This window comes from Eulemur rufifrons, chromosome 7, assembly GCF_041146395.1.
Source record: "Eulemur rufifrons isolate Redbay chromosome 7, OSU_ERuf_1, whole genome shotgun sequence".
NCBI lineage: Eukaryota > Metazoa > Chordata > Mammalia > Primates > Lemuridae > Eulemur > Eulemur rufifrons.
In genome coordinates this window covers 21870165-21889665 of record NC_090989.1, presented here as the reverse complement: position 1 = coordinate 21889665, position 19501 = coordinate 21870165, and the positions used below count along the sequence as shown (strand labels likewise).

Genomic DNA, 19501 nt, shown 5'->3' with positions numbered 1-19501 from the left:
CAATTACTTTCATCAGTTTTCCCTCAGTAAATACTGATTTAAAACTTTACCACATTGTCGAGGAGTACCATTTTCAGTTTGTTTTTATGCAGTGTGGAAAGACTCCAAGAACCTGAGGAGAAAATAAATGAGCTTGTATCCTGGGGCTCGGTATTTTTGTGCAAATTATTTTACTTCCGGAAACATTAGTTTCTTCTTCCATATAATTAGTATATACATTCCTGCTTCACATGTTGTGTGGCTCAAATAAAGTAACGCATTCAGTATATGCAAAAGTACCCCTATAATGTCTGGTATTTAAAAACTATGATTTTTTTTTAGGGTTAGGAATATAGGAGAATTCATTCTGCATGACTGCATCGTTTTTTGTCTCCAAACTTATTTCAATCTTACTAGGTCATTTGTCTACATCAATTTCTTATGGTTACTCTGTAAGGGATATTTTCACTTCATGACATAGTATATTGGATATAATTTTTTCAGTTCAAAAATTTTATTCAATTATCCTCAAACACAAAGGCACCTGCATTTTTGTTGTATATGGAATATAATAAAGAACAAGCAAAATTTAGGCTCTGATGAACACTTGAACAAGATACTAATGAGCAATGTGATAAATGAAGTGAAATCAATTCACTACTCAATATCTCTTGCTTTTTGCATCAGAACTTATTCTGCCTCCTAATAATTTTCTGTACTTTTACGTTGTTTTGCTAACTAAATAAATAGATCACAAAACTTATTTTTAGGTTTTTTTTTAAATAGAGGCAAATGATAAAATACATTGAAAAATGTGTTATATAATATAAATAAATGTATAGACATACCACATCTTTATATGTGTATATGCATAATACATCTGATTATTATAAATATATAGCATTATGTAAAGTGATATATATGTGTGTGTGTATATGTTGAATATTATTTATCTTCATTCTTGCTCATCCAATGAGCAAATATTTATGGAATAAATGCCAGAAAAGAAGCACTATTATCAAACCTGGGGACAAGACAGACAAGAACTTTGTGCACATGGAGCTCACATTTTAATGCAAGAAGGCAGTTAATAAACATGAACTAAAAATTAAAATGTCCAATAATGATAAACACTAAGAAAAATAAGAAGTGGAATGACAATGTGTGATTTGATAGTGAGTCATTAAAGACACCTCGGGAGATGCCAGTTAAGCTGAAGGGTGAGTGATAAGGAACCAGCAACATATTAATCCAGGGGCAGAACATTCCAGGGAGGTGTAAGACAGTCAACACAAATGCCCTAAGGTGGGAATGAGCTTGCTATGTTCATGAACAAATGAATGTGAGTAGTGTGAGGCAGACAGAGAGAGACCGGTACAAATATCAGGGAACATAGGGACCAGAGTATTAAATCTTTCTGGGTCAAAACAAGGGATTGGAATTTTATTTGACATTGAAAACTACTAGAAGAGTTTTAAGAAGATTAGCTACAGTGTGAAGAATGGATTAATGGGAGCTGGTAGGTATAGAGGAAAGAGAGGTAGAATCAGGGAAACCATGTGAGAGGACCTTGAAATATTTAATACTGCATATGAAAAATAATAATCTTTTGGCCCAAGGCCAACAGGCATGTAGGCATATAAAAATGGACAGACTTTCAACATAGTTAAGATAGTGTCACCTACTTGTTGATTGATTTTACTTTGGGGTGAGGAAAAGAGAAAATTCAAAAAGAACCTTCCTGTTTTTGTCCTGACTCCCTGGGAGAGATGGTGGTAACCATGTGCAAAATAACCAGCTGCATGTAAGTTCTGCTATTTATTTTTATTTAACTCTACTGTTTGTTAATTTGTCCACCAACATTTCTGTTTATAATTCCTGCTGAGTTCAATTAACCTGAAAGAATTGGGAAAATGAAACACATGGTTAAGAGGTTGCAACAATTTTTATAACAATTTCCTTTGCCTTCGGAAAGCAGCTTTCAACTCTTTTTTTTTTTTTTTTAATTTATTCTGATCAACATTAAGGTACTCACATGATAGTAATATTCATTGGGTGTCAGTCAGGTGGGGGCGGGGGTGAACTCACAACTAATGGATGAGGTGCGCACTGTGTGGGGGAAGGGCATTGGCTCTAGCCCTGGCTTGGGTGAGGCAAAGTCATTACTTGTAACCAAAATGTTTGTACCCCCATAATATTTTGCAATAAAAAAAATTTATTGTTCAAGTTTGAAAAAGATACACAATCTAAATGAGAAATAGAGTATAATTGATTTGATTATTTGGATTTATACTAGCTTTTAAACATGACTTCAAACATGCAGAGACTAGTTTTTTCAAGTTATAACAAATTATATAACTATGATACTTTATTACAAACACATTAATCGCATAGTTAGATCATTTTTTGTTTTAAGAGCATCATGTAGCAGAAAAGAGGAGAAATTAAGATCAATGTCGTAGAGAATACCATTATGTTATATTTCATTTTCATTTGGCTTTTATCAATTTAAATTACTATGTATCTTGCATTCTCATAGTTTTTTTTTTCTTTTATAAAAGTGACCCATAAGTACTATTTTATCATATTATCTTTTTGTTGTTATTTACCCAAACATTAATTTGTATAAAAAATGTATTGAACATTTACATAACAAGGCACTGTCCTAAATTCTGGGAATATATCTGTGAGGAAAAGCAGATTCAGTTCTTGCCACCAGGAAACTTTTGTTCTGGTAAAATTTTAGTTAATAAAATCAAATGAATAAATAAAATATTTTTTATAAATGCCATGTAAAAATAATTATATTAATCTGAGCAAGGCATGAGAGAACTAAAATGTAAAGGAAGAGTAAGAATTAACTAGCTGAAGTGTGTGTGTGTGTGTGTGTGTGTGTGTGTATAGGGGAGGGTGTGGAAAGTGGGTCTTCAGGCATTGGGAATACACTGTATAAAAGGCTTTGTTGTAATAGAAAGCATGATTTCATACAAGAACTGAAGAAATATGTATGTATGAAATATCAAACGTGTATTTTCTGGGTAACACTGATGGGGGGGGGAAGTTAACATTCCCAGTTGTAAGCCTAATAGACAAGGAGATTAAAAGTTGCCACTTCCTCCTATTAAAAATAAAACTCTAAACAATCTGACAATCAGCAATTCTTATATTTTTAAAAAATTGAGGTTGCAATGCAAACTGTTGTTCTCAAAACTGAAGAAAGAGAGAGGAGGGTACAGGAAATTATAATTTACTAGAGCAGAAACCTATAAGCAGGAACCCCTATCAGAACCAGTTCTGGGACAGGAAAAAATGTGGAACATTATTGATGAATTGCTGAGGGCTCAGTGTGGAAAAGTCTGTGCAGTTGAAAACTCCAGGGGAACGCAGACTTTGGGGGCCCTACACTTTTGAAAATTTTACCTTCAGGTACTTAACCAAGTTTTTATAGTGAATATTGGAGGAAAAAAATCTCCTCATAGTTCTGGGAATGTAAGAGAGGAAAGTAGCTACTTGAAACACACCAAAGCATTCTGGTCCTAACAAAGTCTACCCACACGAGAAACTATTTAACCAGAGCCTAACTTGCTGAGGTTTTATCAGAGCCTAACTGATCTCAGAGAAGGGAAAAACCCAACACCACCCTGCCCTAGCCTTCCTCCTGGAAATAGCCAACTTTAGCCCACTCTAGTCATTTTGTGCTACTAAAATTGGGGGAGGGAATACTAAAAAAATGAAGATAGGGATAAATGAACAGAAGAAATATTTGAAGCAATAATGACTGAGACTTCCACCAAATTAATGTTAGGCACCAAACCACAGATCCAGGAATTTCAAAGAACACCAACTAGGATAAATGTAAAAAAAAAAAAAAAAAAAAATGAATAGCTCACTTAGGCATATCATATTCAAAATGTCAAAATGCAGAAAATCAAATATAAAAAAAGAGCCCTTTGAAACAAGCCAGAGAGTCAGAGGTAAAAACACCTGACCAAGAAAAGAGCAAAATAAAATTTACATCTGACTAATGTGCAGAAGCCACGAAAGCAAGAAGAGCGTAGAGTGAAATATTTAAACTGTTGAGAGAGAAAAACCACAGCAATCTAGACCTCTTGTCTTTTGTGAAATTATCCTTCAAATGTGAAGAAATAAAGACTTTCTCAAACAAAAGTAGAGGGAATTTATTGCTAATAGACCTTCCATGTAAGAAACATTTTAGAGAAAATTCTTTAGAGAGAAGAAAAATGATATAGGTCAGAAATTCAGATCTACTGATCTTTTGTTCATTTTTAATTGAATTATGTTTTAGGGTATTGAGTTGTTTGGGTTCCTTGTTGTTATTAATATTTTTGTTATTAATCTCTTGCCAGTTGAATAATTTGCAAATATTTTCTCCCATTCTGTAGGTTAGCTCATCCCTTTGTTGATGTTTCCTTTGCTGTGAAGAAGCAGCTGTGTGTGATCCCATTCATCTGTTTTTCTTTGGTTGCCTGTGTTTTTAAGGTGTTGCTCCAGAAATTTTTGCCCAGATCAATGTTCTGAAGAATTTCTCTAATGTCTTTTTCCAGGTTTTTCATAGTTTCAGGTCTTACATTTAAGTCTTTAATTTATTTTGATTTGATTTTTGTATATGGTGACAGATAGTGTAGTTTCATTCTTCTGCTTATGGATACCCATTTTTCTCAGCACCATTTTTTAAAGAGATGACCTTTTCCTCATGATGTGTTTAAAGTAAGGGAGTACTTCAGAAAAGAAATAAGTAAAAGTAAAATAAAAAATTTTATCTATTTTCTTACTGTTAATTGATATAACAGATAACAGTTTATTGAAAATAATAGCATCAGTGTATTTTATTAAATGTGTGTATATGCTTATTTATAAGATAAATGGATGACAATGTTATAAAGTATAGAAGGGAAGAATTAAGAATACATTTTTATTATAAGGAACTCTCACAACCTGTGAAGCAGTACTGTGTTATTTAAAAGTGGACTTTGATTAGCTGTAAATGTATGTTTAAAATGCTAGAGCAATAACTAGAGTAAATAAAAAAAAAGTATAACTGACATGCTAAGAAAGGATAGAAAATGGAATCATATAAAATGCTTAGTTAAAATAGCAAAAGGCAGAAAAACAATGAAAGACAAAAATAGAAACAAGGAACAATGGCAACAAACAAGAAATAGTAAAAAATATAGTGGATATGAATCCAACTATATCAATAATTACTTTTAATATAAATGGTCTAAATATACCAATTAAAAGACAGAGATTGTCACAGTAGATCAAAAAACAAAACACAGATATATATTGTCTACAAAACCCCACAATGAATATAAAGACACATACAGCTTAAAAAGAAATGGATAGAGAACGATATACTACACTGACAGTAATCAAAAGAAAGCAGGACTAGAAATTGATTTCAGATGGAGCCAAATTCAAAGCAAGAAAAGTTATCAGGGATCTAAAGGAGATCATATAATTATAAAGGGGTCAATTCTTCAAAAAATATAACAATTTTAAGCATCTGTATGTCTAACAACAGAGCATCAAAATATGTGAGGCAAAAACTGACAGAACATAGGGAAAAATACATGAATCCATTATGAAAATTGTATCTTTAATACTCCTCTATCAGAAATGGACAGATTCATCAGGCAGAAAAACATGGAAAAAAGAGAAAAGGGGAGAAAAAAGAAAAAAAAAAGAAGGTGGTAAAATTTTTTTAAAAAATTGAGAAAAATAAAGATAAATGAAAATCAATAAAGACATAGTTGGGCCGGGCGCGGTGGCTCACGCCTGTAATCCTAGCACTTTGGGAGGCCGAGGCGGGTGGATCGCTCAAGGTCAGGAGTTCGAGACCAGCCTGAGCAATGAGCGAGACCTCGTCTCTACTAAAAATAGAAAGAAATTATCTGGCCAACTAAAATATATATAGAAAAAAAAAAAAATTAGCCGGGCATGGTGGCACATGCCTGTAGTCCCAGCTACTCAGGAGGCTGAGGCAGTAGGATTGCTTAAGCCCAGGCGTTTGAGGTTGCTGTGAGCTAGGCTGACGCCACGGCACTCACTCTAGCCTGGGCAACAAAGCGACACTCTGTCTCAAAAGAAAAAAAAAAAAAAAAAAAGACATAGTTGAACTAAACATCATCATCAATCAACTATATATTAATGTAAGTGACATACATAGACTACTTCTTCCAATAACAGCAGAATACACATTTGTCTAAAGCTCTCATAGAACATTCAGTAAGACAGATCACAGCTGTAACACAAATCAATAAAAGAAAGGTAGCTACAAAATACCTAAAATGTTTGAATATTTAACAACATACTTTTAAATAACACAAGATGAAGAAATTCAAGGAACAGATATCAAGAGAAATTTTTAAATATTTTAATCTAAATGAAAATACAACTTAACAAAATTTGTGGGAAGAGGCGAAAGCAATACATAGAAGGAAATTTATAGCATTGAATGCATATATTACAAAACAAGGAAGATTTAAAATGAATTATAAAAATTTCTACCTGAGGAAACCAGAAAATATGAGCAGATTAAGTACAACATTAGCAGAAGAAAACAAACTGATAGAATAAGAGCAAAAATAAATAAATTCAAAACAGAAAATCAATAGAGAAATCAGTAAAACTAAAAGCTAATTCTTTGAAAATATCAATAAAATCACTAAACCTCTACCCAGGCAAACTCAGAGAGAGAGAGAGAGAGAGAGAGAGACTGAGAGAGATAGATTTACATTTACTATAAACCCCCTAGAAGCTAATATAGAAGATAATCTAGATGACCTTGGGTCTGGTGACACTTTTTAGATCCAACATCAAAAGCACAATGCACAAAAGGAAGACTTTATAAGCTGGATTTCATTAAAATTAAAAATTTATATTCTGCAAACGACACTGTTAAGAGAATGAAAAGACAAGCCACAAACTGTGAGAAAATATTTGCAAATGACATATTTGATTAAAGACTGTTACATATACAAAAAACTTTTAAACTGGATTTTTTAAAAAAGGAACAACTCAATTAGAAAATGGGCCAAAGACCTTAACAGACATCTCACCAAAGAAGATATCCAAATACCAAATAAGTATATGAAAAGGTGTTTTATCTTACCTGTCAAAAGGTAAAATGACATTTACCTATGTCATCAGGTAAATGAAAATGGAAACAAGATTCTGTACCACTACAAGCTGTTAGAACAATCCAGAACACTGACAATATCAAATGCCGGAGAGTACATGGAGCCTAGACTTCTCCACTATGCAATTCAGCCATGTAACAAAAAAACCACTTGTACCCTCTAAATCTATTTTTAGAAAAATATTATATTCCCTCCCCCAAAATAAAATTTAAAAAATCAGCAAAGGGAAAAGGTACAAGGCAAGAACAAGAAAAGGAAATCCATTCATTTCTGATGGGAATGCAGAATGCAGTGGTACAGTCACTTTGGAGGACAATTTGGCAGCTTTTCACAAAACAAAACGTACTTTTATCTTATGAACCAGCAATTGAGCTCCTGAGTATTTATCCAAAGGAGTTGAAAATGTATGTCCTCACCAATACCTACACATTGATGTTTAAAGCTACTTGACTCACATTTTCCAAAACTTGGAAGAAATCAAGATGCCCTTCAGTAGATTAATGGATAAACAAACTGTGGTGCATCCCAACAATGAAATATTATTCATTGTTAAAATGGAAGGTATCAAGCCATAAAGAGACATGGAGGAAACTTAGTTGCTTAATATTAAGGGAAAGAAGCCAATTTGAAAAGGTTATATGTTATGTAATTCTAACCATATGACACTTTGGCAAAAGCAAAACTATGAAGATCAAAGAAAGATTAGCGGGTCCAGGTGTTGGAGAGAAGAGAGGGGTGAATAGCTGGAACACAGAGGATTTTTAGGGCAGTAAAATCATTCTGCATGATAAAATAATATTGGGAGAATGTCATTATAAATTTTTCCAAACCCAAGGAATGTAAAACTCCAAGATTGGATCCTAATGAAAAGTATGGATTTTAGGTGATTGTGATGTGCCAGTGTGGGTACATTGATGGTAACAAATGCATCACTCTGATGGGAGATGTTGGCAATGGTGATTGTGGCGGGGCTATGCATGTGTGTGAGCCGAGGGATGTGGGCAATCCTGTATCTTCTGTTCCGTTTTGCTGTGAACCTAAGATTGCTCTAAAGAAGTAGTCTATAAAAATAGAATTTTTATAATTATTCTTTGTAGTTTGTAATTGCTTGGCATCAAAGGTGCTTATTTCCCTGTTGTTAAAATAATTGTCCAAAGGATGTATATGTTTGACAGCTTTGTAATAATGAAACCATGGGTGTGGGAAAATACAAAAACTAAAAAAATTAATAAATCAGATTTACCCTCTAGTGGACATATGCATATATGTGCTTAGAAATATTTATTACTACCTCCAGAACAACCACACATTTATCATCTGAAAGGATGGCTATTGTATTGGTTCCCTCTGGTCAAAAGAATAAGCAAAAAAGAAGGAAAGCAAATTGATGCTGGGGAGCAGTGAAGATACAGAATAAAATCCACAAGAAATGTAATTTCAAATATTCCAGAAGTACAGATTAAATTGAATACTTCAGCAAGTTATCATAAACTATGAGGAACACAAGACAAGAAGATTACAAAAGAGAGCGAAAATTTGCTGTAATTGGATATTAAACGAATCTAATTGGTATATTTGAATGACCTTCCATAATTTATAAAAAGATGATCTCATAGTTTATTTTAAAAAACACAAAATGAATCAGGTCTTGTTGGATGCTCAGCCCCAATCTCCCTTAACTCATGAATCCCTGCTAAAGCACCATGACAGTAAGATCCAAACGATATTTTGAGTCAAACATTATATAAATACATGCTCCTCAATTTTAGCTATATACATGGTCCCAAACTTGAGTCACAAGCAAGCAATCATAAAACATGAGAAAATAAAGACAATAAGAAGTCACATTATAATACTCCCTGTCAAATGCAGATATAAGGAACATGAAATTTCCAGTATTAAATTTGTTTTAGAATGTCTTTATTTGGATTCTACTTTTCATTTCCTTCCATTCCATTTAAGTCAAAATTCTTTGTAGGTAAGTTCTTCAGATTAGAGTTAAACCTTTTATTAATATTACCTTCTGAAATAAAACATAGAATAATCATTTTTTTAAATTAGTCATATTTATATTTTAAGATAACTACCCTTTTACTTTTCCCTTTGATGAACTAATCATTTCCAATGCTTCTTTCATGATTTATTCATTGCCTGAAATCCTTACATTCTGACATTGTGTGTTTATTAATTAATCAATAATATCATCTCTCAAGATAGACTGATGACATCTGACAGCGGCAGAGTACATTTGGACATTTACAACCTTTAATGTGAAACTCTCTTGCCTCTCTATTTCTGTCTCTGTCTCTGTCTCTCTGTTAATATAACATAACATACTATTAGTGTTTCTTTAAGTAACTAAAATATTTTAGTTTTAATTATAACAGAAGTACATATATTTCTATATAATTTTATTAAAAAAACAACAAAGGAATATATAAAATAGAAATCAAAGACCTTAATAGTGATTCTATTTACCTCCTCTGGTAATAATATCATGAACATTTTTATGTATTTACTTCCCAGTAATTTTCCATGTAGTCTATAGTTTGTAAAAATATAAGATCCTAGGACACAGACACAGACACACACAATTATTTATATGTATGTGCATATATATTTATATAAATTATACCAAATTTTTGTTACAGAGCAATGTAGTTTTAATATCCCATTTCAGCCCATGAATCTCTGCCTCATTCTTTTTATACATAAGCAGTATTCCATAGTATTAGATACAATGATGTATTTCTCTACTTCTTTATTATAAAAATTTAGGTGAAACATTTAATATCTTTGTAATAAACTGTGATGTTTTGAACATTCTTATGTATTAATCTTGCAAATATACTGCAAGCTATTAGGCGTAGAGTGGAAGGCCAAAACTGAAAAATGCTGACAAACTGCACACAAAAGTCGATTCCAATTCACACTCTCAAAAAAATGAGAAAATGTGTATTTCTCGCAGCTTCTAAAACATTAAATATTATTGATTTATTTTTAATTTTTGTCAATCTAAGTGAAAAATCGTATTTTTATATTATTTAAGATTTGCATTTTCTGGTTATCAGATCTTATCTGAGCTTGTTTTATTTTGCCACTTTTTAAGAAAAAGTGCCTCTTCATGTTTATTACACACTTTCATGGAGTTATTTAACTTTTCCTCTTACTTGTTGTTTATAAAATTTGTCCCTTAATCATTTGATTTTTTATTTGTTACAAATACTGTTCCCAATGTATCCCAAAGTTTTATTTTGCTTACAATGCCATGGATTATATGAAACTTTATATTTTTTATCCAATAATGCATAAATTTTATAAAATATTTTTCTCAGTTCTATTGCAATATTTTTATTTTTGGAAAGTTTATTCAGGTTGAAAATTTCAGTAATGTATTTCCTAACATAAATCTTCTTTCCATTCCTGGGATTCTGATGGCAGTTAACACTGATTGAGTGCTGCATATATGTTAGACACTATTCTAAGTACTCTATAGGAATTAGTTTGGTGTCATTATCATCTGTGTTTTATTAACTATGCAATGGAGGACAGAGTTTGATTCCAGGGAACATACTCTTAACCACTATGCTATAGTTATCACCATTTTCTGTTTAAAAATCTGTTCTAGAAATCTGGTAGGAATTTACATAATGTTAACCAGTATATAAATTGTAAAACCAATTCATATTATATTGTTGTGCCAGTTTTGACAAAACATTGCCTCATGCACTCTACAAATGCACTGAAAGTTTTGGTAATAATTCTGGTATCACCTCAAATATACTTGGACTATAATTTATAGAGGACAGGAGACTAAACTCACGTAAATTATTTGGGTGCTTCATATATAGCCACCTAAGAGTCAGTAAAATGTGCACTTGGTATTCCTTACAGTATTTATTGTAATAGAAAAATTTGGAGACAACCTTAATGTCAATTGGATACTGGTTGTATATATGGTGGTGTACACATAAATTGGAATACTATGCACCTTATAGAAGAAAGACACAGCTTTTGTGTGATAGGACATTTTTATTTATTTATTAATTTTGTTTTGTGCACTGAGAAGTTTGCAAGCAGTCACTTCTCTTCAGAGGGTGGGTGCTCCTGACAGAGGTCCCCACAGATACAGAGGCCCATCCCTTTTCTGTTGAGGCAGCCTTAAATGTTCATTTGTAGACTCCAAGTAATACCTAGTGTTAATCGAAAGGCAAACTTACACACAGTCAAGTATATTATTATTTGTTTAAAAATAACAATTCATTTTAACACATGTGCTGTTATCTGCATAGAATAACTCTGGAAAAAAAATGTAACAAAAAAATTTTAAAAATTAAAATTATCACTATAAATGAAAATAAAAATTTTCAGGGACAACTTACCATTTTCTCTTGTTAGCTTTTCATTTCCTTTCAGTAATGTTTATTTTATCCTTTCTAGTTTAAAAGTGTTTGTATGTATGTTTATTTTCAGTAAGGAAGTTACCACTAATATCCAAATTCAATAGTTCTTTCTTCTCTCTTAATTTTGTTTTATTTAATCATATATTTGCCCCAATTGTTAATATAATTTTTAAAAAATTGAATCACTTTTCTGCTAACCCACAATCATCATCAATAACCACATTTTCCCAAAGAGGTATCATCCTCTATGTTATCAAGAACATTGGTATCAGGGAGAATTTTTTAATATAATCAGTTGAAGAATAATAAAAAACAAACAAAACAAAACTAAAATCCAATGGTGATGGGCTCTTGATTCATCTTTACTAATTATATAGATCTTGCTTATTGGGGCCCCTGATCAGAGAATATGGCTAAACCTGTCATAATCACTATCTCTTATATCTAATTTTCAGAGGTCAAAACAATTCTTCATTACCCACTTATAGATTTTCTTTTATTTTTACCAACACCCATTCTTCAAATTTTTATGCACGTGCATTAGAGGTACGTACAGACCTAGATAAAAGCAACAGTATCAGACCTGCCACCTGATCAAAAGTGTTTTATCATCCTTAGTGTTTTTTTGTGAAAGTCTCAGCATTTGTGGCATCTGTTAAATCTTTAGGCCATTGTAGTTTTTTGTTTGCTTGTTTTATTTTATTTGTAATCCTAGTTTACATGCTTTTTAAGAAGTAATTTCAATGCCCTGTGTCCATCATTATAGTTACAAATAGAATAGTTTCACTTTCCTATTAATAAATGTTTCCTGTGTTCCACCTAGTCATCCCTTCTTCCCCCATCCCCTGGCAACCACTGATTTAGCACTGTCCCCATAGATGTGTCTTTTTTAGTATGTAATATAATTATAATTACACAATGTGTAGCCTTTTAAGACAGGCTTAATTCCCTTAGTAAGTACATTTAAAGTTCTTCTGTATCTTCTCATAACTTGATAGCTCATTTCTTTTTATCATGATAATGCCCAGTTGTATGGATGTAACAGAGTTTATTTACCCATTTGCCTATTAGAAGACATCTTGGTGGGTTATAATTTTTGGTAGTTATGAAGAGAGTTGCTATAAACATTCATGTGCAGATATTTTGTGTGGATATAAATTTTCAACTCATTTGCATATGTAGAAGCACAAATACTGGCTTATACGGTAAGACTATGTCCCTGGGTAGTCGAAGTCCCCCATCCATTTCTTATTTATTTTTTCTGTACCATATTTGAAATCTGTATTAGGAGTACATCCCTTCAAACTCTTCTATCTCACTTCTTCCTTTACCATTACCAAATGGCTTCCTTTTTATTCTGTCTTTTTGTTCATTTTATTGAGATATGCAATTTTGTAGTAAGCTTTCTATTTTTCATCAATTATGGAGAATTGCATTTACTCTCATATTTGAGAAATCTGACAGAGATGACATTAGGATGTAAAATTATAAATGACAATGCATGCATATGTGCTGCAATAATTTTATTATTTAAACTTTTCTTGAAAACATGGAAAGATGTTAAAAGTCAATGATCACATTATATTCAAAATCTTTCGTATACATTGGGAGACATTTAGAACAATAAAACATACATATAAATATTGTCTTCCAAATTTTAAAATCAAAGCAATATTTCTTGTGCATTTCAAATGTTTTAAAATATTTTACAAATTCTTTTCAAATATTTTTTAGTAATTTAATGTTTTAAAATATTTTCCTAATAGGAGAAATAAAGCCACTTCATGCCATAAATTTTATTTAACAAAATGTTTTTCTTTATTTTCAAACAGAAACTGTACAATAGAATTTAAAATGTGAACTACATTTGCAAAATAATTGACATGATTTTGATGAGAAAAAGATATACAAACAAAATGAAATTTCTTCTATTTTTTTCTGAGTGAAAATATAGGGTGAGATAAATTTAAATTAAAAAAAAATTAGTGGTATTCTTAATTTGACCATGTTGGATTTATTTGGAGGATGATAGGATCAGGTGGAGATTTTAAACTGTATTCTGCAATGCATTGATTTTTACATTTCACAACTATGATATTTTTCTTTATGTTTCTAGGAAAGATGGATCAAAAGAACCAATAGTAGAGATGAGAACAGAGGATGAAAGAATTACTAATCATGAAGATGGCAGCCCAGTAAATGAACCAAATGAAACCACACCACTAACAGAACCTGAGTATGTATCTTGAGATGCTTACTTATACTTAAATCAATATTTTAAAAATAATAACCCATTATCATTATTTGTAATGTGTATTTACAATATTGTTATTATTTGTGAAAGAATTATACTGTTTTCATTGAAAGTGTATATGAATATTTAAAATCCACATACATTGAGAAATTTCAAATAAAACTTATCAATGTCAGAGAAGGTCCATTTTTAACTATATATCTCTACTTTTATGCAAAAATATGAAACAGAAAGAAGTATGTTACAGAGTTGGCGTTTCCAAACTAATCTTACTCTTTAAGAATATAATACTTTGACTTTCAAAATAAAAAAAATGATTATTACTAAAATAAAGGTATATTGGGACATTAGTCATCATTTTAAGTATTCAAATGATAGTAAAATATACCCAATATCATTAACAAAAAGAATATTTTCAAAGAAAAGGAGGAAATACAGTTAAACTATTATTTTAAAGTATATATAGTAAATGATGCTTGATCTTTATTCAAGACTATGCTATTCATTTCTTCATTCCTCATAGCTCCATTAAAATTGTAGTAGATATCTCGAGTAAACCTGCAAGGGGAGCATGTGCCTAGCTTAATGTACATTAAATTTAAAATGATTCAAAGAAAAATCATTATTAAGAAATTGTAATAATTGTGTTCTTTTGAATGTATATGGTACTAATGGTGCTAAGAATGGCATAGTGATCACAATCTTCTTTACTGCCTACCAAAATGAATTTTAAACTCTATTATTTTTCAAAACAAAGAGCTCTTTTTCTATATCAGCTAGTATTCCCTTGCAGAGTAACCTGATTTAGATTTTTCACCCTAAATCAAAGGCAGAGTGTTATAGCTGCAGAAATGATTTTCTTTTTGAAAGCCCCTCTATCTGCCTTAAAGGGGCTAAAATGATTAATATTTACATAAATACAAAGTACCATTCTACAGTAAAAGTTTGAATATAAATCCTGAAGCTATTGTTTCGTAATTTCATTTAGAGATTATTACATTCTGAATTGAAGTTAACTTTTTGAAGTGGGTTCTGTAATGTCACCTTCAAAAATTAGAAATTTTTTCAATGAAGCAAAATATTACACAACAAAACACATCCCTGTTTATTAATTAACATTACAGTGTTATATTGGTTTGCATGGAAACTAGTTAAGATGATGCCCTGGGACTGGGCTATATTTTGAGGTGCAAATATAATTTAACTACTTTATGTCTCAGTCATAGAAGTAGTAACCATAAAATAGAATTAACAGTAATCTTTAAAAATATTTAACATAAACATAAATAGTGACACATTATATATTCAGAAATACACCATCCAAGAGTATTTGAAAACACTGGTTCATTAAAAATTCAATACATAGTTCTATGAGTAAGAGATATATTAAACATTAAATTAACCTCCTATCATAACTCTAAATTTATCCAAATTTTGATGCTAGGAATGACTCATTGTTTTTATAACTTTTATTGTCAATATTTTCAGTACTTGGGAATGGTAGAAAGAACAATGAGTGCACTATTTATGACATATGTAAAGAGCCTGCTTGCATTGGTATTATGGTTCTTTATTCCCAACAATGGATTTTATTAATTTTTGCCTATGATTACTTTTGACTGATTAGTTCTGACTGTTTTGACCTTCAGAATACAATGTTTTACTCTCCTTATTCAAAAATTTAAAATAAATTACAAATAAGTCCCAGAGAAACTAGCATAGTAACATTCACTCCCTCATAAAATGGTGAGATTAAAGTTACAGCAGTGGATTAGTATACTTTGTAACGAATTCTCTTGATGTGGAAAAAACATTTTGTCAAGGGAGGAAAAATTACTCTCAAAAATTACATCTAAAATACGTAATGCTATATCAGTGATTTGAGAATGTTAGAAAAAACTGGAAAACATGATTCATTGGCATCATAGTAAGATTTGTGAAGCTGTCTTAACATTAAGAAATCAATTGTTATTGCTCCACAAGTTCCAATTGAAAACAACTCTCAAACAATGTTCTCATAAGTTATATAAAAGTGAACGAAAACAAAATAATAGTGAAAAGAGACCAAAGAAAACATACACAATAAATATAAAAAAGTCATAAAATATATTTTATTTGTATTAAGTTCCAAAGAATATTGGTAATTCAACCAGTTTCTAATTTTATGTAACAGATTCTGGCAACAATTATTCATTGGTTTTACTTGAAAAACTTAAGACCTAATAAATCATATAGTTGACATATAAAAATGTTTTGGCTTTTTATCTTCCAAAACACTTAAATTATATTTTTAACATCAGCAACTAGTTTACTAAATCTAAGCACCCTATAATGAACAATTTGGTGCATCTAAATCTACAAATGTATTGTTTCATTTATTCTTCTACATTACATTACATTTTTATGATAAACAAAGTTCGTGGCATAATTATCTTTTATATTATTTTATATCAATTTGATATTGCTTTAATAAATTTAGTTTTTTTCTAATTATTATAGCATGTTTCCTGTCTAAAAGTACTTAAATGTTAAAGGATATCTCTCAAAATACCTTAGCAAATGAAGATTATTTTTTTCTATTTTCTTCCAGAAAATTGCCTTTAAAAGAAGAAAATGGGAAAGAAGTTCTAAATCCAGAAACTATAGAAATTAAAGTTTCTAATGATATCATCCAATCAAAAGAAGATGACAGCAAAGCATAACGACAATACTACAGCAGCTTGAACACCACTACAAAGAGCATTTGGATTGCAGTGACCCTATGACCAAAACTATTCCATTGACCTTAATTTCTTGGGAAACTTCTAGCTTGGAATAGCTTGTACACATATACATACGATCAAAATACTCCTGCCCATGGTCCATTTCCTTTCGTTCTTGTCGTTGTTGTTAATTTTGTTAAGAATTTCAATATAGAGACCTGACTGGCACCAACTCTTGGGTATTTAATTTGATTCTATGGCTGACGTACTGCAATTTGTTATATGGCTAAAGTGCTCTATTTCTTAAGAACTATATTTCTTAACACCAACAAATATAGTTCAACGTCTCTAACAAATAGGGGTTTAAGAAAAAAAAGCAAAATAAAACAAAAGCTTTGTGAGCTACATGTATAAAAAAGCCCTGCATGTTTATGAACGTATCTTGGGCAAATAGATTTTTAAAGTGGCTTTTAGCTTAAGATGAAGGCAGTTAATAAAGATTATACTTTTTATCAGGGGAATTTCAGGGAATACGGGCTTGAAGGAGCCAGTTGTCTTAAGCAGATATTAAAAATTGAGAAGAACTTTGGAGAATTCTTTTCAAGTTATGATTCAGTACATTTTCGACATTGATTTTTGATAGATTGAAGTGCCAGATCAAAATTGCTACCCATTTGAAAGAATATACATTGTGTGTAAAATTAGATTAGAAAGATTACCTAAATCTCTCTTTATATGTGTCATATTCATTCATAATGGATTACACAAAAATAAATGTATTGCAAGTGAAAATAATATTGGTTTCTGCCCTCAGCTTCAAATAAAATAAATTGAAATGGGAACAATATCAATATGGTGTCTTGATATATTTATAAATACGTGATTATCATTTATTTTTAGAATAATTTATCAAAAAAGACATTAATATTCAAATACTTCATATCCTCAGACACATTTTTAGCCCATAGTTGTAGGTAATCTTTAAGAGCTAATTTGCCCATTGTTATAGATCCAGCATTACATATAATTGTCTAATGGAAATTATAAACTTAAGACTGGTTAAATTAAGAATAAATTATTTAACATTTAAATGTGTCATAAAAATGTAAATGATAAACTGTTGAATTGCCACTCTGTGTTTTTTCCTGGATGTTTTAGCTAGAAATCATTTTAAAATTTTGATAAATAATTTTGGTTGGAGAAATTCCTCAAATATTCAAAATAAACTTTCTAATATCACTTGTTAGGGCCTATACCAGAATAAAATACTTATTAACTTCCAAGCTATGCAAGCTCCCAGAGGTAAAAACTGAAACATGCTTTAACTTATATGTAAAGTTTTAAAAAGTACATATGATAATAAATATACATACCAATTGGGAGCAGGTTTTAGATTATTTCTTAACCTAGAAAGCCAAAGGTTTCTTTAGGCCCCATCACATTTAGAACCTTTGGTGTTTCAGGTGTATTATAGCTCAGATATTGACTGGTTGGAGAATGTGTTCCAATAGAACATTGGGGAAATTTTTAACAGTGAAGAGAGACCTGGTTTGGGAGTTTCTCTCTGTGGAGATATTTAATGATTATTAAATGTAATATTAATGCCACTCATGAATATTTTTATTTACAAAGTGCTTGAAATTGTCAGCCAAGAAAAGACAATTTTGTACCATTTCTCATTTTTTTTCCGGCTGACCACAGGACAGACTATAACCATCTGCATGTTAAGGCACCAAGTCACCGTAGTGTCTTTGCCATAAATTGCAGGGTTATAATGCAGGAATCTCTTCTTGCTATCTGTCTGGCAGATTCTGATGGAAAAAAACAGAATTCCTGTGCCTACCTAAGGATTTGAGTAGTGTCTAAACAAACAAACCAATTAGGTCATTTTAACTAACTTGATTATCCAACTGGTCTTTGATGGTTTTGATTGTTGCTATTTTAGTTTATGTTTGTCTGATCATCTGTTTTGCTTTATTTCACTGTGTTTTCGTTTGTTTTGTTTTGTATCAATGTACTAAAACTTGTCAAAATACTTGAATTAGTTTATTTGTGCAAAGTGAATAAGCGTAGTAAAGTGTCCATGAAGCAATAGCCATGAATGCTAATTTTTCCTGGATAGAGACACATGGTTTTCAACTAAAGACGGTGAAAGAATTAGGATGACTGAGAAAATGATTCGGCATATTTACCATTGTTATATTTGTGCTTTACTTCAAGAGTGGAGAAATCATAATAAAGAACAAAATATTTTTGTGTTTTCTCAATTTGAAATTTTGTTCTTCTCATTTATTTAGATTTTCCATGTAAAAAAAATGACTTAAATATTCCATATATACATATATATATATGCTGTTAAATTTCCTGCCACTCACATGGAGTGATGAAATTAACAGATAATGTAAAGCTACTTGTAGACAGACTTTGAAGTGTACTGTTTCAGTTGTCCAAATGATTCTTCTTGAAATCCATGCCATGCAAGAGCAAGGCAATACTGTGATAAATTTTTTTTTTTAATATTTCAATGGAATGCTCCAAATTACTCTGTTTATAAAAAGTTTCCAAATAAGAGATGGCTTGTAGTAAATTGTAAATTATGAATAGAATTGAATAACATGCTTCATTCTTATTCTAAACATACCCATATGACTGTGTAAATGTTATTTTTACTGTTTGAGAGCACTCTTAAGTATTAGTATAAAATTTCAAAGGGTTGACTGAATATAAGTACTGTTAAAATAATCTCAACCTTACACTATTTTAAACCAAGAGACAAAGATATCACTGAAATATTAGTATTTCTTGATAGGTTAGGTACAATTAGCCAATGACAATCTATTTTCAACAACATATAAGAAAAAAAGGTAATATCAAAATTTTAATACTTATGTTACTTTCAAAAGTGGCACAAATTAATGTGTCACTGTATTTTATAATGGTTTGCAAAGGAAATATAATTAATAGTTTTGATTTCTAAAGATTTATTTATTATTTTTGTGG

At 30.8% G+C, this 19501-nt stretch overlaps 1 protein-coding gene across 1 annotated transcript in view; it reads left to right on the top strand.

Moving 5' to 3' along the window:
- The window catches only part of NCAM2 (neural cell adhesion molecule 2), a 325026-nt gene extending 308525 nt beyond the window's left edge, over nt 1-16501 (top strand). Inside the window, 2 exon segments of the mRNA XM_069472428.1 lie at nt 13662-13781; nt 16390-16501. Of these exon segments, the coding sequence (XP_069328529.1) occupies nt 13662-13781; nt 16390-16501 (232 nt within the window).
- The last annotated feature ends 3000 nt before the right edge of the window (nt 16502-19501 follow it).